This window comes from Miniopterus schreibersii (genome assembly GCF_964146895.1).
Source record: "Miniopterus schreibersii genome assembly, chromosome: 18".
NCBI lineage: Eukaryota > Metazoa > Chordata > Mammalia > Chiroptera > Miniopteridae > Miniopterus > Miniopterus schreibersii.
Genome location: NC_138121.1, coordinates 18665096 through 18690357, shown reverse-complemented (window position 1 = coordinate 18690357; position 25262 = coordinate 18665096). Strand labels below are relative to the sequence as shown.

At 43.2% G+C, this 25262-nt stretch overlaps 2 protein-coding genes across 5 annotated transcripts in view; one reads left to right on the top strand and one right to left on the bottom strand.

The window, feature by feature from the left end:
• The first annotated feature begins 386 nt into the window (after positions 1-386).
• On the top strand, positions 387-17901 carry DDX19A (DEAD-box helicase 19A). 2 transcript variants are annotated; one of them, XM_081117839.1, is made up of 12 exons: positions 387-553; positions 2801-2849; positions 6073-6123; positions 6823-6958; positions 9479-9571; positions 10379-10481; positions 10828-10942; positions 12091-12268; positions 12642-12879; positions 14541-14703; positions 15194-15385; positions 15803-17901. In XM_081117839.1, the coding sequence occupies exons 1-12, from the start codon at positions 497-499 to the stop codon at positions 15862-15864; spliced, it is 1437 nt and encodes a 478-aa protein (XP_080973965.1). In that variant the 5' UTR covers positions 387-496; the 3' UTR covers positions 15865-17901. The 2 variants fall into 2 exon arrangements, with proteins under 2 accessions (XP_080973965.1, XP_080973966.1); XM_081117840.1 differs by having other exon boundaries at positions 394-553; positions 6823-7307.
• Positions 17902-20245: 2344 nt separating this feature from the next.
• Positions 20246-25262, bottom strand: part of ST3GAL2 (ST3 beta-galactoside alpha-2,3-sialyltransferase 2) — a 42591-nt gene continuing 37574 nt past the window's right edge. For all 3 annotated transcript variants that reach the window (XM_081117841.1, XM_081117842.1, XM_081117843.1), the window contains 3 exons: positions 23612-23657; positions 23198-23317; positions 20246-22703 (listed from right to left, as the gene is read on the bottom strand). In XM_081117841.1, coding sequence (XP_080973967.1) covers positions 22530-22703; positions 23198-23317; positions 23612-23657 — 340 coding nt within the window. In that variant the 3' untranslated portion in view covers positions 20246-22529. The remainder of the gene's footprint in view (positions 22704-23197; positions 23318-23611; positions 23658-25262) is intronic.

The window sequence follows — 25262 nt, the reverse complement described above, 5'->3', positions numbered from 1 at the left end:
AAGGGCTTTTGGTTTAGTTTTGCTTTTTGTCGTCTTACCTGTTACCGCGTTTCTAACGGTAAGAACTGGCATCATGTAGTACTCTCAGAGAACTTTTCTTCGTGTAGTAAGGCTTTGGAGTTCAGAGATTTATAAATTTAATGAGACATGGCAGGCTTGAAAATAAAACCCGGGTTACTTCAGTATGAAGTAAGGCTAAGTGAGGGCTGTTTCACGTCAGGGACCTTAGCGATTTTAAGGCGCTAAAAGGCCGCGCCTGAGAAAACCCGCGGAAAACTAGGGCCGGCGCCAGACGGGAACGGGCGGGGCCCGAGGCCTGGCCTGCGCGGCGCGGAATGGTGACGTCTCGCGCCGGACAGGAACTGACGTCACTTTTCAGCACAGCCGCTTCCGGTCCGCGTGAGTGTAATTCTTGCGACTGCGGCGGGCTCCGGAACGGTGCTGGCTTGCGGTGCGGTGGTTTTTTTTCAAAAGTAGGCCTCCCTCTCTCCGGACCATGGCTACCGACTCGTGGGCCCTGGCAGTGGACGAGCAGGAAGCAGCTGTCAAGTCGGTCAGTGGCTTCAGCTCCAGGGGGGAAGGAAGTAGGAGGGCCCAGGCGGACCGTGCTTAGAAGGGAGTTCCACGGGTGGGGCAGGCCATCGGCCCACCCGGGAATCAGTACTGATTTGCGCTTTGATCAATTTCGAGCCTTTTTTTTCGTCTGGGCCAGTTAAAAGACTTAATCCTGTGGCAGATCTGCCCCCGCTACGTTTGCTGTCTTTCCTGTATTGCATCTTCCCAGCGGGCATATTAAGGAAAGGCAAATTTAGATGCTGATGCTCATCAAGAGTAGAATGATTATGTGCTCCTCTTATTTTAACATTTTTTTATTTTATTTTGAGAGTACGTATATTAAAGCTGGGGACAGTGAAACAAGGAAGTGTTTAGGATAGAAGAAGCAACAGGAGAGCTCAGGCCAGACTGCTTTGGCTCTCTGACAATGTTATAGGAAAGAACTGAGCCTTGGCGGGGTTTCTGTTGGCTCACTGGGAAGCCAGAGAAAAGGAGGCCTTGGAGACAGGTTCAGGGGTTTAGCCTGCGTAGAGCTGCCCCTGTCCATTGCTCCCCTAATTGCAAGTCTCATGGGGACCCTTAGAGTTTAGGAGATGCACACCTGAGAGGGAAGAAAGGCCTAGGCTTGCTCCCGGGAAGGAGAGCGTCTTATTTGAACATTTTTTAGATCCATGCTTAATATGGTTGGTAGTTTGTAGCTATGCAGAATAACAGATTTAGGTTTTTATATATTTCAGTCTACTACAAATGTTGTCTGGAGGCAGTACAAATTGTTTCATTCATGTTTAAAGTGGCATTAAGTTTCATGTACTGGTTCTTCTTTGATTAATGACAGTCCATTCAACTAGACAGTAATTATAGTGTAACTGACTTTCTGTTCTTATATCTAAATAGGTTTGTTTAGTGATAATGGAGTTGGCTTTAAGAAGATAGTTGGCTTTTTTGGTGGTTTGGGGGGGTTAACTTTTTAATGCGTAAATTACACTTCTTCTCTCACCCTTTATTGCTTTGCGAGGATTGTTATTTTGTCAGCGGATATTTGAAGTGGACTAAATTCGCTGGAAAATAGGAAGAAGCTTTACAATCTAGTTAGGAACGCTAGAATGTGAGAAGTGCTATGAAAATGGGAAGAATAATAACTGAACTCTGAGCAGGGAGAGGACATTTATGAGTAAGACAGTGAGGGAAATTCCTTTTGAAGTAGCTTACATTTGAGCAGGATATTAGAGATTGAGTCATTTTAAGATAGAGGTGGAGGTGAAAGGCATTTTAGGAAAAAAGAATGCACAAAAGTTTTGGACTTGCCTAGAGAACAGGAATCAGAACTCATTTTTGCTGCAGCTTAAGGTTATTGGGTTGTAGGAGCAGTACAGAAAATATGTAGGGCATGTACTTTGGACCTTAACTAAGAACATAAAGAGGAGAGGCTTTATTTGGTTAATATGGGGATTTTTAAGGACACTGACAACATTAGATTGAGAGCTGGCAAGATTTATTGGACTGCAGAGATCTGAATATATTAGGAGTGATGGAGATTAGTGTGGAAATTCTCAGCAGTTCTGGGAATGGTAGGAACCCTCTCAAAATCCACCTTCCCAGATGCCAGCCAGTGGCCAACCTTCCAAGCTGGCTTTCCTAAGAATAGTAGTCAGGCCTGTTATGTTAACTCTTTTCTGCACAGAACCCATTAGACATTTGGCATTGTTACCCTGGAGTTCAGGAGAACAATCAGGTCAGAGGTGTAAAACTGGCAATTATCCACAAAGAAATAAAAAAGTGTGATATAGTACATGGTTCTGGCACTCTAGAGTTTACAATCTAGTGTTTAGCATTAGATCTTCCCTAAAAGACAGTTACTGAAAATAGGTTTCAAATTCTTTTTTAAACCTATGACCCTGATCTAGCTGTGATATTATATCACATAGGCCTAAACATACTTGGTATCTGGTTCTAAACAATTTGCTTATCAGGAAGCTAATGTCACTTAATGTTTTAAAACATTGCTTCCTAAAAGAAAAATCTCTTAACTTTTTAAATATAGGCAAGAATATAAACACTTTATGGTTTAAAATTTTTAAAGAATAAAAAAAATATTAAAAAAATAAAACGTTGCTTCCTAATAGTTGGTAGAAACCCTCTTTTCATTTTATCACATAGACTTGTGTACATTAGCTTAATAAATAATTCATGGTATTAGGTTATCCTATGGCTCTGCTCTCAAATGTTTTCTTTTATTTCCATTCAGATCAGTAATTTGCAGATCAAGGAAGAGAAAGTCAAACCAGATACCAATGGTGAGTCACTACAAGCTGTAAGCTGGATACAAGTTTGCTTCTGTTTTGTATTCATAGCTGTAATGTGAAAAGGATCTTTCATTTAGCATGTTCAGCAAATGTCAGCACTGGATTTGACAGCCAGTAAAGTCAGTTTCACACTGAAGGGGATATATTATTTTTCCATAATTTAGCCTCTGGCTCCTTAAAATCAAGAATCACTATTGGGTTGTATCATCACTGTTTGCTTGATAATGTTTCTTTAAAATTTTTAAAGGTTAATCTGGGTTCAAAACTCAGTATAAACAAGTGAAGGCCTTCCCATGCTGGCCCACCATTTACCCTGTTCCCAATCTCCACCTTTATTAGTTTGCTAGGGCTGCCCTAACAAAGTATTACAAACTGGGTGGTTGAAGCAACAGAATTGTATTGTTTCACAGTTCTGGAGGCCAGAAGTTCAAGATCAAGGTGTCAGCAGGGTTGGTTCCTTCTGAGGGATATGAGGAAGGATCTGGCAAATTTTGGCGTTCCTTGGCTTATAGAAGCATCACCCTGATCTGTCTTCATCTTCACATGACATTCTCCCTATGTACATTTCTATGTTCAAATTTCCCCTTTTTATAAGAACATTGATCATATTGGATTAGGGCCCACCCTAATGACCTCATCTTAACTAATTACATCTGCAGTGACCCTATCTCAAAATAAGATCACATTCCCAGGTGCATTCTTAGGACTTCAGCTTATGAATTTGGGTGGGGGGTATCCACAATTCACAATTCAACCCATAATACTATCCTGTCCCATAACTAACCACTTATTGGATTATTTGTATTCTTCCAAAGTTTCTTTATGCACAGGAAATACAAATACAGATTCCTTTTCTTTCTCTCTCACCAAAAGATGTCATGGTATACACAGTATACTTACATTATTTTATTCAACAACATATCTTGGCAAGTTTTTCCTATCAGTACAATGGAGTTTCCTCACTGTGTTTTATAATTGCATAGTATTATACTGCGTTGTTACACCATAATTTATTTAACCAATCATCTATTGATAGATACTTGGGTTGATAACATTCTTTTGCTGTTATAAACAGTCCTTCATGGAATAACCTTGAACTTAATTCTTTTTACATGTATGCAAATATGTTTATAGGATAAATTCCCCAAAATGGATTTGCTAGGTCAAAGGTATATGCATTTGCAATTTTTATCAGTATTTTCAAGGTACTTTTCGTAAGTATTGTACCAATTTATATTTCTATTGGTAAAACATGAAAGTCTGTTTCCCTACAGCCTAACCACAGAATTTTTAGTAAAAATCTTGGAATTTCCCCAATCTGATAAGTAAAAATGGTGGACCAGCATAATGTATTTTAATTTGTGTTTCATCAGTAAGGTTGAATATTTTCATAAGTTGAAAAGAATTTATATTTCTTTTTCCTGAATTGATTGTGTCATTTGCCCATTTTTCTGTTGAGTTTTTTGTCTTTTTTCTAAATATAAAGAACTTTGTATTTTAAAGTTAACCCTTTAGCCCAGCCGGTATGGCTCAGTTGGTTGAGTGTTGACCTAGAAACCAAGAGGTCTTGGTTTGATTCCCGGTCAGGGCACATGCCCGGGTTTCGGGCTCGATCCCCAGTAAGTAGGGTGTGTGAAGGAGGCAGCCGATGGACGATGTTTCTCTCTCATCAGTGTTTCTATCTCTCTGTCCCTCTCCCTTCCTCTCTCTCTAAAATCAATAAAAACATTAAAGTTAACCCTTTAACTGTGATAGAAGTTGATAATACTTTTGCCAGTTTTATTTGTCTTTCGACTTTGTAGCATATGTATTCTGTAGTTATTGGGTATAGTATCCTGTAAACGTCAATTAGGCCAATGTGGTTAATAGTGTTGTTCAGATCTTCTATGTTTTAATTGTTTTTTGTTTGTTGTTTGGTCTAATTCTTTTCATTTTTGAAAGAGGGGTGTTAAAACTTCCAACTACAATTGTGGAATAGTCTATTTCTCCCTTTAATTCTGTCTTTTTTGGCCTCCTGTGTTTTGCACATGTGTTTTCAGGTGTATACACATTTATGTCGTTCTCATGAATAGACCCTTTTATATCCCCTTTTATCTCTGGTGATGCTTTTTGTCTTGAATTCTGCCTTATGGGAGCCACTCCAGCCTTCTTATGCTTACTAGTTGCATAATAGATCTCTTTGTATCCCTTGACTTTCAACTTATCTGTGTCTATATTTAAAGTGTGCCTCTTGTAGATAACTGACAGTTGGATCTTGCTTTTTTTTTAATCCATTCTAATAATCTCTGTGTTTTATCTATTTACATTTAAGGTAATTATTGATTGTGTGTAGGTTAGCAATTTTACTATTTGTTTTCTGTTTGTCCCCTCATATTTTGTTTCTCTGCCTCTTTTCCTGCCTTCTTGTGGGTTAAGTGAATATTTTAGAGTCTCGTTTTAATTTACTTATGGGCTTCTTAGCTGTACCTCTTTGCATTATTACTATTTTTTTTTTTTTAAATATATCTTTATTGATTTCAGAGAGAGGAAAGGAGAGGGAGAGAGAGAGATAGAAACATCAATGATGAGCGAGTCATTGATCGGCTGCAGCCTGCAACCCAGGCATGTGCCCTGGCCGGGAATCGAACCCTGATCTCCTGGATCCTAGGTCGACGCTTAATCGCTGAGCCACACCCGGCCGGGCTCTTTGCATTTTATGAGTGTTTTAAAGTTTTCTTCATGTAAATCTCGCATATTTTTTGTTAACTTCATTTCTAGGTGCAGTATTTTGTCTTTTTAGTTGCTATTATAAATAGGATTTTTTATTTATATCTCTATTTGTATTTATGTAAGCTACTGACTTCTGTTTACTTAAGTTGAGACTTTGTCCTGCAAGTTTATAATCATACATTTTATAAAAACTGAACATTTTACCTCTGTCTTTTAATTTTTCTTTCTCATGTTTATGTTTGCTAATATAAAGCTATGTTTTATGATAGGATAAGTAAGTCAGAGGTGACATTCTGATCACTTTGAAGTCAGCCAAAATTTCTAGAAATTTGGAATTTTCTTATGCACTTAAAACCTTCCTAGGAATAAAAATTTATTAAATACAAAGAAATGCCAACTATTTACAGTTTGATCACTTAAATAAGTTTTAGTATTTACACTGTCCTACCTCCTGGGTGGGTTTGATATTTGCTGTTCTGATTATGACAACTGTTTTCTTGTGTAGGTGTTATAAAAACCAGTGTTACTGCAGAGAAAACAGATGAAGAAGAGAAAGGTAACTACTCTTTGAAACCCTGTAGCAAGAGACAGAGTATGACCCAGGACTTGCCTTTCTGGAGCCAGAGGCACTCTGAGTTACAAGATGAAGGAGCAGAGGAGGAATCCACAAAGGAGACTGAGAAGGCGCAGTCAGTAATATAGAAGGACCAAAAGAGAGTGCTGTCCCAGAAATCCGAAGAAGGAACTTTTTCCAAAGTAGGGAGTCAAATATAGGTAACAAGTCGAATAGGAGAAGAATTAAAAATTGTCTGTTGAATTGATTTAGCAGTGTAGACATCATTGGTGGGCTTGACAGGGACTGACGTCAAGTGTAGAGGTTAAGTAAACCTCTCTTCAGTGAACATTGAACAGAAGGGGAGGAGAGGAAGTGGAGATGAATATAGATACCCTTTTTAGGGAATGAACCATAAAGGGGAAGGGGAGGTGTCACAAGGATGGAGTTTGTCAGATGATTGTGAAAAAAATCTGGTGGCCCTAGCCAGGTAACTCTGTTGATTAGAGTGTTGTCCCCATATGCCAAGGTTGCAGGTTCGATCCCCAGTCAGGGCCCATACAAGAGTCAACAAGTGAATGCATAAATAAGTAGAACAGCAAGTCGATGTTTTTATTTCTCCCTCTCTCTAAAAATCAATAAAAATTTAAAAAAATTAAAAACAAAACAAAAAGAAAACCTACTGGGTTTTTTTCCTGACAGAGGACAGAGCTGCTCAGTCCTTACTCAACAAGCTGATCAGAAGCAACCTGGTTGATAACACAAACCAAGTGGAAGTCCTGCAGCGGGATCCAAAGTCCCCCCTCTACTCAGTGAAGTCTTTCGAGGAGCTTCGGCTGTGAGTATTTGTTCCTTTTAGCTGTTCTTACCTGTCCCTCTCTTATAAAACTTAGCATCTCAGAGATTCTTGTGGGAATTTTATTTTTTAAAATCCTAATGTATTTTATTTCTTTGACTAGTTAATAATTCACATGATTGAAAAGTCAAAAAGTATGAAAAAGGTAACAGTGATGGTCTCCCTCCCACCCTTGTTTCTTGGCTTCCCAGTTCTCCTCTTGATAGGGATTTTTAAATGCCACAAGTTTATTCATCATAGCTGAAAGTCTTTTTTCTTTTATGCTCTTAGAACTTTCAATAAAATATTGGCTGACAGGTGATTTCTGGATGTCAGGAACATTTCTTATTAGGTAAGCCCTTTTGCTAGACTATAGGGTTTATGGTCTTAAGAATAGTTTATCTGTTTTATAAAATCTGTCAAAAGAGCCTGTACAAGATTCCCAGGACCTATAGTGCAAAGCAGCCTTCAACATTCTGGAATTTTTAAAAAATCCAGAATTAAGTCTTAGGGGAGCACGTGTATGGCCTTGTACTTAGAATGACTTCTAATGTGTCATTATTTTAAAGAGATAATTATGAAAACTCATACGAAGTTTTTTGTTTCTTCAGTAAGTTAGTAAAGAGGTGTTTATGGATCATTGGTTTATGTGCATGCCACTGTGCTGGGTGTTATGAGTGACACAGGACTTAGACACCACTCTTGCTGCCTGCCAGGACTCAAATCATTGACCAGCTATTTTCTGCTGGTCAATAATAAAGTGATGGAATAAATAGATTCTTTGCCTTTATTCAGCAAAATCTCTAGTATGCCTACTGTTGGAAAACAGGGGCCACATTTCTGCTAACTATTATCACAGCTTTAGAGTAAAAGACACTTAAAATGCTAGAGCAAACTAGAACTAAATCAAGTTGTTAACAAATGGTTTTTTTTCAAAGTGTGGCCTTTTTAAAAATGATTTCAGGAAATTATACTTTTCTGTATCATTTCCTCTCAAGGGCTTCATTCAACAAATCTGTCATCTCTGCTTCTGTTCATAAACTGTATTAGGGAAGCTAGATGTGCTCTATTGTTTCCTGAACTGACAGTTTGCTTTTCCAAGTATCAGTGGGTTTTTTAAGTTCCTTTCATTTAAAGGACTGGAGCTCTCAGTTCAACCAGTGACGAATTGTCCTCTTTGAAAAGGCAAGTTTTCTCTGATTTAGCTGTTAGTAGCCAAAGGAAACAAAGAATGAAACCTAGGTCACCTAATATAGTTGGTCTGTTTTGTACTTAAAAGATTTGAATTAATCTGCAAAATAAAAGAAAAAAATTGAGCCACTGAAAGCTCTTAGGTCAATTGAAAATCCTCATTCAGTAGTGACTTTGTTTCCTTGACAACCAAATCAGAATCTGCTGGCGTTACAGCCTTTTCTTCCAAATGGCAGACACCAAAGGTTATGTTTTCAAAGTTCTTTGTGTCTGAGAACCAACACAGACCAGAAGAATTTGCCTTCTAGAGATCCTGTTAAACTCCAAGGAAGGCCTAGAGAACAGAAGTATTGACTTGGTTTGACTTTTCTTTGGAAATAATCTAGTCTGATTTTTAAAAAATTTATTTATTGATTTTAGAGAGAGAGGAAAGGAGAGAGAGAAACATTGTTGATTTGTTGTTCCACTTATTTATGAATTCATTGGTTGATTCTTGTATGCCCTGACCAGGGATCAAACCCACAACCCTGGGATACTGGGACAACGCTCTAACCAAATGAGCTACCGGGCCAGGGCTCTAGTATGATTTTTGTTAAACACCCTGTTTAGAGGTAGCAGAGAGCTTATTGTAAATGTGATGTAAGAGCAACTTTAATTGGTATTTGTTGTGTAGCTGCTTATATAAAAAGTTTGTGCTTTCCTATTCTTGATTTTGATTAGACCTAAATAAATCTGAGCATTTGTAAAGGTCACTATGATAACTGAACCCCTCCTTACCTATGTACTATATAGATCAGCTACTAGAAACTGGCTGAATCAGTTTTCTTACTTCTTGATTTTTCCAAGTACTTAACGCTTGATTTTTCCAAGCTGGCTTTGGAAGGACTATTGAACACAAAATGACTGGTTCAATCTAATATCTGCACTAAGAAATTAAATCCCATTCTCCAAAGGGACTTCTGTGTCTTAGCAGCATAGTAAGCAGTGTTATTTTTAAATGTCTTTTATAATTTATTTTATACCATGAATTAATCCAGGGAACACTTGTAACCCAAGGTCAATCATATTTGTGGGTCTGCTGAAAGCATAAATTTCTCCAAAAAGGAAATTAGTCTATATTTTATGAATTGTATAATAGTTGTAGATTAAGATCTAGTAGGAAAAGATGGTTTGGTTTTGTTTTAGATAGTGTTTTTTTTAAGGCATAGGAAAATATGTCTGACAAAAATAGGAAGCATCATTCTTTGCTAGATATAGGGAAAGATAAAATTCTAGGACTTTAAAACAGTCTCAACAACTAGAAATCCATCTTCTCTCTCCCTGGCCTCCCAGGAAACCACAGCTTCTTCAGGGAGTCTATGCCATGGGCTTCAATCGACCATCCAAGATACAAGAGAACGCATTACCCATGATGCTTGCTGAGCCGTGAGTATGCACCTCTTCAGAATTTGGTTCAATGTCATCCACCAACAGCTGTTACTGTCTTGAGACTAAGACATTGATTTTTTTCAAGACAGTGGAAGAAGGCGGAGGTTGGGGGGAGACATCGATGTGAGAGAGACACACCAATTGGTTGCCTCTGGTACTTGCCCCGAACAGGGCCGGGGATTGAACTTGCAACCCAGGTGCATGCCCTTCACCGGGAATCAAACCCGCCACCCTTTGGTGCGTGGGCTGATGCTCTAACCACTTAGCAACACTGACCAGAGCTGTTTAACCCCCTCCCCCTTTTAATGTCAAAAATGCCACTTATTTCCATGACAATGGGTTACTTGAAGTAAAATGTGAAAGTTCCCTCTAAAGCATCTGTCTGACTTGGTATCTCACATTTTCCATAAAGATGGGAAAAGGGAACACACAGAAGGACCCAGGGCCTAGAGGCACATTATAAAAATAATGTGCTCAGCAGAAAATGTCCTCGGGGATTTGTCTTGGCACAGATCTTATTCTGTAGTCTTAATTTCCATGGGGCCCTTAAGGTACCTAACTAGGGCACTAGCTTTGCTAGAGCCTAGAATGAGGATTTCTTGGTGTGAACCCATCTAAAACAGTCATTATTTCCCATATATTTAAGCAGTTTTTTAACAACATATAAAAAATATATCATGGTGCTCAGTGCAGAAAATCTGGACTAAAGGGGAAATCTATATTCCAACCACCCAGAAAGAACATTTTGACACCTTTTTTGTGTTGAACCAATATTATTTTCATCTCTCTTCTTCCTTGATCAAGCCCACAGAACCTGATTGCCCAGTCTCAGTCTGGTACTGGTAAAACAGCTGCCTTTGTCCTGGCCATGCTCAGCCGAGTGGAACCAGCGGAGAGATACCCCCAGGTGAGGGCTGGGGAATCCTGAGGTTCTGACTTGCTTGTCCTGAGAAGGGCAGTGCCATCTGGTGGGGGATTGATAGGGGTGCCTCTGGAGGGTTCTCAGTGTTTCCTATGCTTCAAACTGTGGCTGAGGCAGAGCAGGATCTGGGTAGAATTCATTTGGAAGCAGCCTTAAACCATAGCTTCCAAAGGCATCCACCCAGCCAAGCTGAAAGGTTGGCCTGGTTGAAGGGGATGTGGTTTCCTGAACGGTTCAAGTTGTAATAACATCAGCATACTTATTGCTTTAGAACCTGTTGTCTATTACTAAAAGGGTCTCCTAAAGTCATCCTTTATGATCTCCCTGTCAGTGCCTATGCCTCTCCCCAACTTACGAGTTGGCGCTTCAAACAGGAAAAGTGATTGAGCAGATGGGCAAATTTCATCCGGAACTAAAGCTTGCTTATGCTGTTCGAGGCAATAAATGTGAGTATAAAGGGGTGAGCCCTAAGCAGTGAGCAGGGTAGGGTGGTTGGGTGTTTGAATGTTGCAGATGTGGTAATGATTATTCAGCTCTCTGGTTCAATCTGACTTTAGAGCCCAAATGCATTGATTTTAGCAAATCTATTTAATTGTTAATTTCTTAACAGTTCTTTCCGCTCTTTTTTTTCTTTTTTTTTTTAAAAAAAAATATCTCTATTGATTTCAGAGAGAGGAAAGGAGAGAGAGAGAGAGAGATGGAAACATCAATGATGCGAGAGTCACTGATCAAGCCCACAACCCAGGCATGTGCCCTGACCAGGAATCGAACCCCGATCGCCTGGATCCTAGGTCAATGCTCAACCGCTGAGCCATGCCTGGCCGGGCTCTTTTTGCTCTTAAAATAAGATTTTGCATTGTTAGAAAATCCCTGAGTCCTGGAGTTCTTCACTGAGAAGACAGGGTTTTGAATTTAGCATCCAGAATTTTGGAAGCTGCTTACTAGAGAGGGATGGCAGCACTGAGGATGCAAGGTAGAGGTCAGATACCTTTTTTAAAAGTAAGCACAGCTTTAGTAAGAGTAAGAGCATGGATAGCTCACTTGGTCTTACCAAAATCAGAAATCCTCCAGAAGTTCTTTCTTCTGTGTGTTCTGCAGAGTATAATACAGAGAATATGGGTTAAAATGGGGAAGAGGGTCATTAGAAAGTTATCAGAATATTAAAAAGCTACAAGTCATTGAGAAAAAAGGAAGCAGTCTAATAGGAGAATAGATAAAAGAGGCCTAGTTGAACAGACACTTCATAAAAAAGAGAATTCAGATGGCCAGTGAGCATGAAAAGATGAGCCTCATTAGTCAACACAAAAATGCAGGTGGGCAAAAATGAAAAAATCTGACAATTACCAGTATTACTGAAGACACAGAACGTGAACACTCACACTCCTGGCAGGGAGTATACACTGAAATAGTCACGGTAGGAGACAGTTTCGGTATTACCTAGAAAAGTTGAAGAGATATCCCTGGCCCCAGTTGGGGTGCATGTAGGAGGCAATAATTAACTTGTTCTGTTAGCTCTAGAAGGATGGGCAAGGCTTTGATTTCCAGAGCTGGTTTTGCCATGGAAATACCCACAGAACACATCTTGTCTCCACAGTGGAAAGAGGTCAGAAGATCAGTGAGCACATTGTCATTGGCACCCCTGGGACTGTGTTAGACTGGTGTGCCAAGCTCAAGTTCATTGACCCCAAGAAGATCAAGGTGTTTGTTCTGGATGAGGCTGATGTGATGATAGCTACTCAGGGCCACCAAGATCAGAGTATCCGCATCCAAAGGTAAGACTCTGGATCCGGGAGGAACTTCCCAGCCTCCAGATCTGCAAATAAAAATCTTCTTCTCTATGTCTACACCTGTTATATCCAATTCCTCTCTCATGCTGGCTTCTTTGCTTCAGAACCTTCAGAAGCATTTGTTTGATGGGCCATGTCAGCAATGACCATACTCCCAGCCTGGGTTGAGGAAAAAGACTTAGGGAATCTAACACCACCCTGTCTCTGCCCCATGTCTGCTCCTGCCCCTTCCCCACAGTGCTCCTCCACCTCTGCCACCTTCCTAGGGATATAGACCATCCACGCCCGGGGAGGCTGTGCTTGTTTGTTCCAGTGTGAAACTCAGGGTCATGCCAAACACCTGGGCCTTGCCTTGCAGGATGCTGCCCAGGAACTGCCAGATGCTGCTTTTCTCTGCCACTTTTGAAGACTCTGTCTGGAAATTTGCCCAGAAAGTGGTTCCAGACCCAAACATTATCAAACTGAAACGTGAGGAGGAGACATTGGACACCATCAAGCAGTATTACGTCCTGTGCAATAACAGAGACGAGAAGTTCCAGGCCTTGTGTAACCTCTACGGGGCCATCACCATTGCTCAAGCCATGATCTTCTGCCATGTGAGTAGCAGCAGGAGCAGGCCTGCCCTAGGAGGAGCTCCATGGAAAGGTGTTGCCCATTCCCCTCCCTCTCAGCTGGCTCCACCTTAGTGCTGAGGAGGACCAGGTTTCCTCTGTGGAGCCAGGAAAGAAACAGTTTGTGAAGATGTAAGAGGCAGTTTCTTCTTGGTGTCCTGAGGTATACATAGTCAAAGCATAGAGCCCCTTCAATTTTACATTACTTGTATGTGATGTATTATTAAAAAACCCAAGAGAATCAACTGATGTAAGAAATTAAGATGGTTTGTTACAAAGTCAGTATAAAATAATGCTTTCTAGTCTTAAATGCAAACACTTAGAAAATGGAAGGATAGATTCCTGTTTATAATAACAAAAAAAACACTTTTTTCCCCCAGGAGTAAATATTTAAGATTTCTGAAGAAAATTTCAAAATGTTATTTAAAGGATATAAGAATTAGACAACTCTTACTCTGTTGTTGGAAGACATATAATTTAGAGTGGCATCCCTCTCCCAAGCTCAGATCTAAACTTTCAAACCTATAGAAAAGAAAAAAATAAAATGAACACTTGTGCCCATCACCTGTTGTCAACAGTTAGCCACATTTGCTTCATCCATATCTATGTGTGACATATCTGTACTTTTTCTTTTTTGCTGAATCATTTTAAAGGTAGTTGTAGACATCATGAAAATTCACACCTAAATACTTCCTAAGAGCCCAGCCAGGCATGGCTCAGCAGTTGAGCATCGACCTAGGATCCAGGAGATAGAGGTTCAATTACTGGTCAGGGCACATGTGGGCGTTGTGGACCTCCCTTGCAGGTGGCAGCCGATCAATGACTCTCTCATCATTGATGTTTCTGTCTCTCTCCCTCTTTCTTCCTCTCTCTGAAATCAATGAAGATATATTTAAAAATAAATACTTCCTAAGAATGACCTTAGTAATACCATTACTACACCTTAAACAGTGATACAGTGATAGTGATATTATCCCCTAAACAGTTCATCCATATTCCATTTCCCCACTTGGCATGCAAAGGTTCTTTATTGCTTTTGGTGGCTATTGTTAAACCTAAGAGCCAATCAGAGATTGTTGCATTTAGTTGTGTCCCTTGAGACTCCCTTAATCTACAACAGTTTCCAACAGTTTCCCTACCTTTCATGACATGGTTATCTTAGAGTCCAGGCTAGTAAGTAGATTTTCTCTGACTTTTCCCCCTTGTGATTATATTTAGGTTAAATTTTTTTGTAAAATTACTACCCAGGTAATGTCGTTTCTTTTTTTTCTTTTTTTTATAAATTTGTTTTTTAAAATATGTTTTCATTGATTTTTAGAGAGAGGAAGGGAGAGGAATAGAGAAATAGAAACGTCAGTGAGAGAGAAATATCCTCGATTGGCTGCCTCCTACACGCACCATACTGGGGATGGAGCCTGCAACCCAGGCATGTGCCTTTACCGGGAATCTAACCAGTGACCTCTTGATTCATGGGTTGACATTCAACCACTGGGCAACGCTAGCTGGGCACATTGTTACTTCTTGGTATACCATCATGTTAACAATTTTAGGAAATTTAACCCTTTGCTGGTAAGTTTCAGGTAGAATCTTCCAGATCAAAAATATTTTCTTCAGGGACTGATTTCTCAAATGTTTTCATCCTTCAGACCCGCAAAACAGCCAGTTGGCTGGCAGCAGAGCTCTCAAAAGAAGGCCACCAGGTGGCTCTGCTGAGTGGTGAAATGATGGTGGAGCAGAGGGCTGCGGTGATTGAGCGCTTCCGAGAGGGCAAAGAGAAGGTTCTGGTGACCACCAACGTGTGTGCCCGTGGTGAGCAGAGATTTGTCCTGGTCTGCCAGACTCAGAGTAGTGAGAAAAATCCTCATATATGAAAAACTCGGATGGTTTGGGAGAGTTCAGCAGGGTTGGTGATGACATTTTTTTCTAGGCGGCTGGATTCCCTCAGCAGATAAGAACTTTCACAGAAGCCCGAGTCCTGACTTGGTGGAAGGGAATGTACAGGCTTCTGACTGGTCTAGAACAGCACCTGCTCTTCTTGGGGCATCCATTGAGGTTTCAGTTGCATCTCCAGGCACTTGTGTCTAGGAGAGGCTCTCTTACTGACTTCATAATTTTGTTAGCACCTGCCAAAGTCTTATGGTTTTCCTCTGGGTTCTGCTGTGTGCTGCTTGTCTGTGAATCCCAGAGCTGGCCCACCCTGACTCCCTCCACCCAAAGTTGGTGCACCAGGCTGACTGTGGGCAAGTGACAGTGACTTCTGTCTCTCATCCTTACTCTTCTCCAACTCTCCTTCATGCAGGTATCGATGTTGAACAGGTTTCTGTTGTCATCAACTTTGACCTTCCCGTGGACAAGGATGGGAACCCAGACAATGAGACTTACCTGCACCGGATCGGGCGCACTGGCCGCTTTGGCAAGAGGGGCCTAGCAGTGAACATGGTTGACAGCAAGCACAGCATGAACATCCTCAACAGAATCCAGGAGCATTTTAGTGAGTCTCTGGGACTGTCCTCTGCCGGGGCCCTTTCCTTATAGGGCCAAATCCAAGGGTGGGTGGAAGAGTAGGTTTTCCCATGGCCCCTAGGGAGGCTTTGTCCCTGTCCCCATTCCCCTCCTTCCCTACAATATGGAAGCTCTCAAAGAGCACACCTGGAGAGTTCAGTGTCAGGGACGTGAATGACAGTTCCCCCTTGGCCAGGCTGGGGGTCTCGGCCTCTGACTGTTGCTGTGAGTGTCTGTTTCTCAGGCACCAGAAGCCTTTGGGGATAAATGAAGGATGAATGTGGCCAGAGGCAGACGTGTTCCTACCCAGTGTGTTTCATCTCCCTGCTGTGCTGCCCCTTCCCTAGGTGTGTGTCTCCACAGTAACCCCATGTTGATTTCTCTTTGATTCTTTTTTTTCCCTCAGATAAGAAAATAGAAAGATTGGACACGGATGATTTGGATGAGATTGAGAAAATAGCCAACTGAAAAGCTCCACCAGTCCCTGCACAGGAACCTAGTGCTTTCATAGCATAGATCTGGACAGTCACCGAAAGACAAAGGCACCTACCTCATTTTAAATTACATTTGGACTTGACAAAAATTATGCAAATGATTGAAAAAGGTTAAAGGAAAATTTACATTTTGGAAAATTTCGTCCTTTTCCCCCATTTTTTTAAGCTACGTTTTCCCCCATCTTTGTAATATTCTGGTCACTGTTGGTATCACTGGCCCCAGGATCCTATTCCTGTTTTCCAGCTGGGGGTGCTGGGACCATCCTCCACCCCTGTGCGAGAGGCCCGCTGCCTGGATGGAGCATGGGGAGCGGCAGCAGAGAGGCCTGCGAGCTGTCCCCCTCCTCTGTCCCTGAGACCAGTCACAAATGTCTCCTGCACTTGGGGCTATCTTCCTTCTCCTAAAATCCAGAGGTGTCCAGTTAATCTCTTTAACCTCTGTTCTGTGTGCCAGAGGGTATCTTTGTTTCTCCCTGAGTAAGCATCTTGGCTGCTTTGTAAACCTCGGTTTGGGGAGAAACACGGAAGTTAGTGAATCTTCAGACGGGTTCGTTTTGCAAGGGTAGGTGACTCCTTTGAGGATCCAGGCCTGACTTGCCTCTTGGCATTTGCTCTATCTGCTTGGCACCTGGTAGTCAGTCATGGTAGCCAGGAGACACTGGGCAATTTTCTGACACATGCCTGGTGGAGCGAGTTGGTTCTTATCCATGGGGTGTCACACTATGCCTGGAGGTGAGCGGCACAGTTTGGAAAGGAAGTTATGACTAAGTGAAAACTTGGATTATGCTGTTCATCTGTAATAGTGGACCTATTGGTTACTTTAATTCATACGTGGTATGACTATGGACACATAAATTAGAGCTATGCCCATCATTCATTATGTTAAGAAATTTTAAAATAATTATGAAACATTTTACTAATCTCGGTATGTGTTTATTTCTATTTTTCTGGTTATTAGACTAATACATGTTCATTAAAAAATGTATTTGGGTGTGTACCTATATAAAAGTGCAAGTGCTCTCTATCCCCACCTCTGGGGTCACCATTGCTAGCAGCTTGGTGAACATTCAATATATTGCCTTCTATTTGCATACATCAATCTACTTTGCTTTTTAAAAATGTGAACATTCTATTTACACTCTTGTGTAACCCGCCATTTCACTTACCAGCATATTTTGTTGATCTTTTATTTTTGTCTTTGTGAATCTCTTACCAGCATATTTTGGACCTGTGATGTGCCCAGCACACATAGATCTGTGTCACTGTTGACAATGGCATCATTCCAGTGTGTAGCTGCTCAGCATTTATTTCATGGCTCCTCTAGTCATAGGCATGTGGGGGTTTCCACTGTGTTGTGTTGCCACAGTGCCACATGAATATCCTCACTCATCTCTGTGCCCTGCTGAGACTCCCTCTAAGACGTATTCCTGGAAGTAGAGTTGTTGGGTCAAAGAGCAGGGACATTTAAACTTTTAATACATTGCTAACTTAGTTTGCCAAAAGAGTTTTACCAATTTTATGTTACTGCAATTATACAAAAATACTATTTTCTTACCTGTTTGCTAATCCTGTACATTAATTTTTAAACCTTTGCCAGTCTGTATAGCAAAAATAGATTACAGCATTGCTTTTTTGTTTTGTATTTAGTGAGGTTTGGCAAATTTTCAGTTTATTGGATATTTGTATTTTCTCTTGGAATACTGGCCATTCTTGTCTCACATTTTACTATTGAATTGTCAATCTTTAATGATTTTTGGCCACCTTTCTATTTTAGGGAAATTAAACTTTGTTTTAGAGTGGTAGATGCTTTTCTAGTTTATCTTTACAAACTCATTTTTCCTTACTGCTATACAAAAGTTTGATCTTAATGTTAAATTTCATTTTTATTTTAAGAGATCCGGATTTTATGTCACGGCTAGAAAAGCTTTTCTCATCCCATTATTATAAATTATTTACTCTTGTTTCCTGTAGTGGCAGTTCTTGGGCAGTAAATTTTCTAAATTCTTGTATCAAAATGTTTTGCCCTGCTCATTGGCTGTGAGTGATTCTGGTTACCTTAAGTGAGCAGTGACAGGGCTGTGGTGTGTGGGCTAGAGCCATGAAGACTGAGTGAATGGGGAGATACAAAGGGTCCAGATGGGAACAGATATGAATGAGTGAAAGTGAAAGACTGAGTGTATGGGGGAAATCAGGTACGATAGAGAGGGACTGTGCAGGTGTATGTGTGAGGGGCAGATGCAGGCTATAGCTGGAGATGGGGGAAAGGGTTCTGAAAAGAAAGGTTGTGGTTGAAAGGGGAGCAGCTTCCAGAAAGGCAGGAGACCAGGTGAGGGGGGTGGGTGCTCCTACAGGAAGGAGACAGGCAGGGCATGAGGATAGGAGATGGATTCCCAGTACTCTAGTTAAGCAATGCCCACTCTGACCCCAAAACAACAGGGATACAAAAAACTAGAAAATAGAAAACACTATCAGCCAAAAACAAGATGAATATTTCTGTGGACTAGCAATGGGGCAGAAATGCAAAGTGGTGAGCGCAGCTGAAGCCAAATGCTTGTTGGGCTCCAGTCCAGAAATGGAGTAGCTACAGGCTATTAGGTCCTGTGGAGTAGAGGGGTCTGGAAGCTTCCAGTACAGCCAGGCTTGCTGCAGGGTGGGAACTGGACTGAACTTGGCCTGCACCATGGCTGGGCATGAGAGTTATGTTAAAACTTGGGGCCCAGAAAGGTGGTAGGAGGACTTGGCCCCCCCCATTCCCTTGTCACCGGTAACTGACACACAGTTCTGTTGACTCTGCCCGCCTGGTCTGTGACATCCCCAGATCAGTGAATGTCAGCAGGCCTGGTTCTAGAATAAGGGCCAAAGGAGTGGGGAGCCAGATAGAATCAACTGCTAAACCCATATGTGGACTGCGGGGAGAGAAGAAATCTAACGCTAAGAAATAAATACTGTAAACATCAAAATTAATTCACCCCAGATAAAGTTCATTTTATGGAATGGCCTGATGAGAACTTTATATATGTTTGGATGCTCAAGGAGAGAGAAAATACATTTCACTAAAAAAGGGCAAGAGCCTTGACCTATATGGCTCTGTTGAGCATCATGCTGTGTACCAGAAGGTTGCCAATTCAATTCCAGGTCAGGGCACTTGCCCAGGTTGCAGGTTCCGTCCCTGGTCGGGGTGTGTATGGGAGGGAACGATCGATGTTTTTTCACGTTGATGTTTTTTTCTCCCTCTCCCTCTCCCTAAAAATCAGTGAACTATTCTTTTAAATATATATAAAGTCCACACCACATCCCCGCAGGATTTGCAGACAATGGTGCTTCCATCAAACTTGAATTATGCAGGGGTGGGTATTTTCTTCCTAATCCCCTTTACTCAGCATCTGACTCAGGAGAATGAGTTTATTGCAAATGTGATCAAGTGGTAATGCCAACCCATGTTTCCTGATGTGGTATCTTTGCTGGATCAAAGCAACATAGTCTTTGGCCAACATGGGGGTGGGGGACACAATTTGGTGGAGCTCCCGATTCTGGAGGCAAGTGACAACATTTGAGAGTGCTGCTGCAACCAATTATGACACACAATGCAACAGGCTTTGAGTAGGGGACCAGGACAAGAAATGGTTCTCAGCAGTCCAGGCTGTGCTTGCCCCGTCCTACCACCAGGCCTTATGATTCAGCCCACCAAATGCTACAAGGAGTATCTAACAACTCCAAACAGGAGAATTACAGCCCCGAGACCTAGGGTTTTAGATAAAGACCAGTGCCCTCCACAAAAAGTATTCTTCACTTGAAAAGCAGTTCTTGGGCACTGGCAGAAACTGAATCTTAGGACACCAAGTGACTATGGACCCTAAGTAGTCCATCATAAGATCCGTGTTATCTGACCCACTAAATTATAACTAAATTATAAAACCGTTTCAGTGGCATTCCATAGCATGATGGAAGTACGCTTGTTGGTCCAGATTGTCCAAGGAAAGAGCATGAGCAGGTTCCTCAGAAGCCTGGGGCACCTGCTACCATTCTGATTTCCTGCCAACCCACACCTATGGCTTCATGGGTCGTCCCACAGAACTTGGAAATGGAGGGGAAAAGCCCCATCCTGATGCCTGCTGGATCTGCATGCTGTGTTGATCCCTGGCAGTGGACAGTGTCTGCCCTGCTGACCCACTTGGGCACCGTGAAGGATCACCCTCCAGAAGGGCATAGCTGGTGGGTCCAGGGTTGGGAGGCCTCATGCAAAGGGGAGGGTGTCGGGGAGTCCATCCCTCCCCTTCATACATTCCTCCCAACATTCTTGGCCATTACTTGGTCACAGCTCCCCACTGATATTTTGAAACAGATGAATGACTATATAATGTTTTTTTCTTTTTAATTCAGAAACAGAGAAAGGGAAGGAAATAAAAAGTTTGTTTAAATAACTATTGCAGAAAAGGAGATCTGGGCTGGATGCTGGGACCTACCTCTTCCAGAATGGGTATTTATTGTTTTAAACAAAACAAAAAGGAACAACAACAAAAAAGAAATAAATTATTCTGCTCAATACTGTTTGGCATAATTGCATTGTTTTTGTCATCTTCTAAACACTCAAAACAGCCACTTCAGGAAGCATTGAGATGAGGCGGGCAAGAATGGCTGGTGCCTTAGCTCTCTAGAATGGTGGGAGGAGGCCCTGAGAGGCAATTCACCAAAGGCCCGCCCAAATCCACCCCCATTCTTTATTCCACCTACTTTTGGAATTAGGAAGGTACAAACTCAAGCTAAATTCTCAATATATTAACCTTTGGGGGCACCCACTGCCCAGCCCCAACCCTCCTCTAATACCCCCCTGGTTACTATTCCCTCAGCCAGCTGCAGGAACTACACCAATGGCCAGGAGGCTGCTTGGTGGTACCAACTCACTAAGAAAATGGGTGATATCTGTGTTGTCACTGCTGGATAGGGGGTTCCTCTTAGTGGTTTGGAAGCTTCACAGAAGCTCTTTTCCCCTCCTAAACTTCCCTAACCTTTAAGGGTGAAGACCATCGGCAACTTCCTCTAGGGACTTAAGCTGGGTTCAGACGTGCAAGTAGCTTCCAGTTGTAATCCCTTAGTGGTGGTTAGCTTCCCAGCCCATTCCAGAGCTGGAAGTGAAAAGTGAGTTAGAGCAAGAAGGCAGGAGGTGAGCGTGGGGGAGGAGACCCATGGGCAGGGGAGGAGGCATGCAGAGGGGCAAGTCTACTCCTCCCCAGCTAGGCTCCCAGCAATTTCCACGGCCAGCTTAGAATTTTTAAAGAATCTTTGTTGGTCAGCCATACCTGGTAATTTCAGGTTAACTAAATTATGAGCCCAAAGCAAATTCCACCCCCAAGCAAGAGGTTTCCTACTCCTCTTTGGGGTGATATGTGAAGGAAGAAGGTGCATGCACCAGGCAGCTGGGCTCCCCATCTCCAGCCTTCTTTCCCACGTGATGCTCCCTCTCCCTTGAGCCAGCCAAAGACGTGTGTGTGTTTGTGTGTGTGAGGGAGAGGAGGAGGAAGGGAGGGAGACTGAGAGAGACTGAAAGAGAAAAGCAGCAACGCCCCAATCAATCCCAGGGCAAGTTTTGATTTCTTTTTCCAGAGCAAGTAGGCTGGTGAGGAGGCCCAGGGCCTAAGGAGACACTCAAGGTTGTAGCGCAAAGTAGAGGCCAAGGATACACGTGAGTGAGAAGCACCTTACATTTGATGTGAGGGGGCTTCCTTGTCCCCTGCCCAGTTCCTTACACCTGTTCCAGAGTTCGGCCCTAGGCGAATTCTGCCCCCAATCAAAGGGTGAACACGATTCGTTTTCTGGTGAGATACTAAATGCCCTGGTCAGAAAGGCCATTCCATAGGGTGGCCAAAGGCGGGGAGGGGGGGAGGGAGGATGAGGGGACTCACGCGCCCTCTGGATTCTCACTGCATTTCTTTGGTGGGTTGACACCCATCTCAGCCTAAACGATAAGAGAAATGTAGGGTCTAAAATTCTCTCGGAGGCCCGGAGCCTTTTGGGAGAGCTCTGGCTTTTCCTCTGGGTTGGAAGAGCGCTCCCTGGAAACCACCTGGCCCGCCCCTCGAACACCCCGAGGCCACAAGGGACTCCCGCGGAGGGGAGGCCGAGCCGCCGTGACCCAGCCCTCCCCTCCGTTTCCTTCTCGGCGTCCTTGGCGGGGTCAGGCCCGCAAGCGCCTGTGACAGCTCCGACCAAGCCTGAGGAAAACACTTCTTCGAGGACAGAAGCCACCTCTACTCTTTAACAAGCGTGAAACAAAATCCTACCGAAGAGCCTAGGGGAGTGGGGATAGACACGGCCGGTTCGCCTCCGAAGGCCATTGATTGGAGGAGACGGGGCCCAGTGCCGGAAGTTGACTCGTTAAACCGCATGATTGGTTGAGATAAACATAGGCTCCGCCCTACCGCAGCGTTGATTGGTGCCAGGCCCCTAGTCTTGTGATTGGCAGGAGACAGCCGGCGCTCGCTGGGCTGCAGCATGATTGGTCCAGACCGCGGCCCGGTGTCGCCCGGGATTAGGCGCCGCGCTCCTGCGGAGGCGTCCGCCATGGGGCTGGCCTGGAGTCCCCGGCCGGGCTGCGCACCGGCGCCTGGCGGCCGGGCCTGAAGAGTCGCGGCCAGACCTTTCTCAGTTGCCTCGATAGACCTCGATCTTGCTGGCCTTGGCCAGCATGTCGATGATGTGGGCCTCGAAGTCGGCGTCGTGCACGCCGGTCTTCCGGAACTCGCCCGCATACCGGTTATTCTCCCAGTAGTGGTGCCAGTTGCCTCGGCTGTCGGCCCCGAACCCGTACACGTTCACCTGCGGGGGAGGGCGCAGCGGGTCACCTCACGTCGGGGACCGTGGAAGACAGTTCGCGGGAGAGCCTCGGGTCGTACTGGGGGAGGAGAAAGCCGCTGCGACCCGACGACAGCCCGGCAGGCCGGCGGCTAATGGATTCCCAGAGCGCGGGATGCGCGGGAAGCGGGACGTCAGGCGCCGAGGGAGACGGCTGCTCCCTTCCAGCTGCCCTTCCACCCGTCTGACCCCTAGTTCAACCCTGGCTAACTTCCCGTTGTTGTTTTTTTAATGGAGTACTTTTAACTTTTAAGTGAAGTGATTTAAGATTTGGTAAAAATCATTAAAGTAGTAAGTTTGGGAAATGCAGATCCATTCCTAGAAATGGAAGGAAATCAAAACCACATGGTTTCTCCCTACAAAATCACATTCTCCTTGAGGCACCCCTAACCCCTGAGAAGCGCTGCTTTGCCTGTTCCACGGGTCCCACTATTTTACCCCCCCACTGGGCTACCCACCTCATCACACACATGCAGGGCAAAGAAGAGCACCAGCATCCCTGTAGAAGGGTACCGCCCATGATGCTCTGTCCACCTGTCGTGGATGTACTTGAAGAAGGCTGGGTTGTAGATCTGGACCTGGGAGGAGAAAATAGGACAGGTACATGAGGGGTTTGGGGGGCCTGGAGACTCAGGCCAGGCTCTGAGCAGCTTCTGCAAGTTTCTCCATGCTTGCCCTTGGACCCATTCATCTGTGTTCCCTGGTTCCTTGCAGCCTCTGTGGAGGTCAGGCATACCAGCAGATGGGGACACCGAAGGTCCTGGAAGGGCACTAGGGGACACCTGAGCCACAGGACCAGGCACACCAGGAGTCAGATCTATACTGTTTCCATTGAGGTGGGAATAATGAAGGGGGTGGAGGAGGGAGCTTACCTTTTCTTTGTCTACTCGAAGAAAGGACTTCACTGGGGCATAGGTACTGCAAGCAAACAAACAAACAAAACATTTAGATGGCTTTGTGGGACCCAGGGATGCCTTTCCTCCTGCTCAAGCCTGAGTGATGACAGCCTCACAAAAAGCCCCCCTGCTTCCAGACTGCTCTCCCACACCACATGACTGCAGTACCTCCCTCAGAAACCTTCAATGGCTCCCCATGCCCTTCAAGATAAAATAAGGATGTTTTATTAGACATGCATCGGGGCCTTCCATATTCCAGCCCCAACTTTTTTCCCCCACAACACTCTGATGTGAACTCTCCACAGGGTGGGTTCGCTGATCATCTCAAACTTTTTATCATCTCAAATGATAAAAAGCTTTGATAATGTGATACCATGTGTGTGCTCTTACCAGTGCCCACACTGACCCTCTCGCTAATCTCACATTTGGCACAAATCCCTCCTTCCTCCTTATTAGCCAGCCCTGACACCCATAACCTACATTACCTTTTCTAATCCCTTTTAAATCTATGGGATTTAAACTCTATAGCATTTATTTTAGCTTTTATGTCTCCCAAACATAAAATCAGGACACTAACTTATACTTCTGTGTTCAAAAATATGTGATAACAATAGGCAAAAGGTGGAGACAACCCAATTGTCCATCACTGGGCGACTGGATAAAACAAAATGTAGTATGTACATTCAAGGGAATACTATTTAGCCTTTAAAATGAATGAAATCCTGACACATGCTACAACATGGATGAACCTTAAAAACATTATGCTAAGTTAAATAAGTCAGATATAAAAGGACAAACACTACATAATTCCACTTATATGAAATACCTAGAATAGTCTAACCATAGAGACAGAATGGTGATTATCAGGGGTGGGGAAAGGGGTGAGATGAGGAGTTACTCTTTACTGGCCACAGAGCTTCCATTTGAGATGATAAAGTTCTGAGATGGGTAGTGGTGATGTCTGCACAATAATGTCAATGTACTTTATGCTACTGAACGGTATGGTTGAAATTGTAAATTTTAAGTTACACACATTTTGCACACACACAAATACCACTGTAAGGCAGTGTTTACCTTGGAGGTATAGGAAATGGGGGTGATAGCTAAAGTATACAGGGGTATCTTTAGATCTTTAAAGGTTTTCCTCTTTAGAACATGGAAGTGTTCTAAAATTAATTGTGGTGATGATTATACAACTCTGAATAGACTAAAAGCAATTGAATTGTACACTTTAAAATATATCTTATTTTATTTCAAAAAGAGGAAGGGAGAGGGAGAGAGAGATGGAAACATCAATGATGAGAGAGTCATTGATCGGCTGCCTCCTGCAAGCCCCCCACTGGGGATTGAGCCCGCAACCCGGGCATGTACTCTGACTTGGAATCAAACAGCAATCTCCTGGATCATAGGTCAATGCTCAACCGCTGAGCCACGCTGGCCGGGCAAATTGTACACTTTAAATATGTGAATTGTATGGTATGTGAATTATATCTCAATAAAGCTGTTAAAAAATATATTTGGTTAGCCCTGGCCAGTGTGGCTCACTTGGCTGGGCATCATCCTGGAAACCAAGAGGTTGCTGGTTTGATTCCCAGTCAGAGCACATGCCTGGGTTGCAGGCTTGATC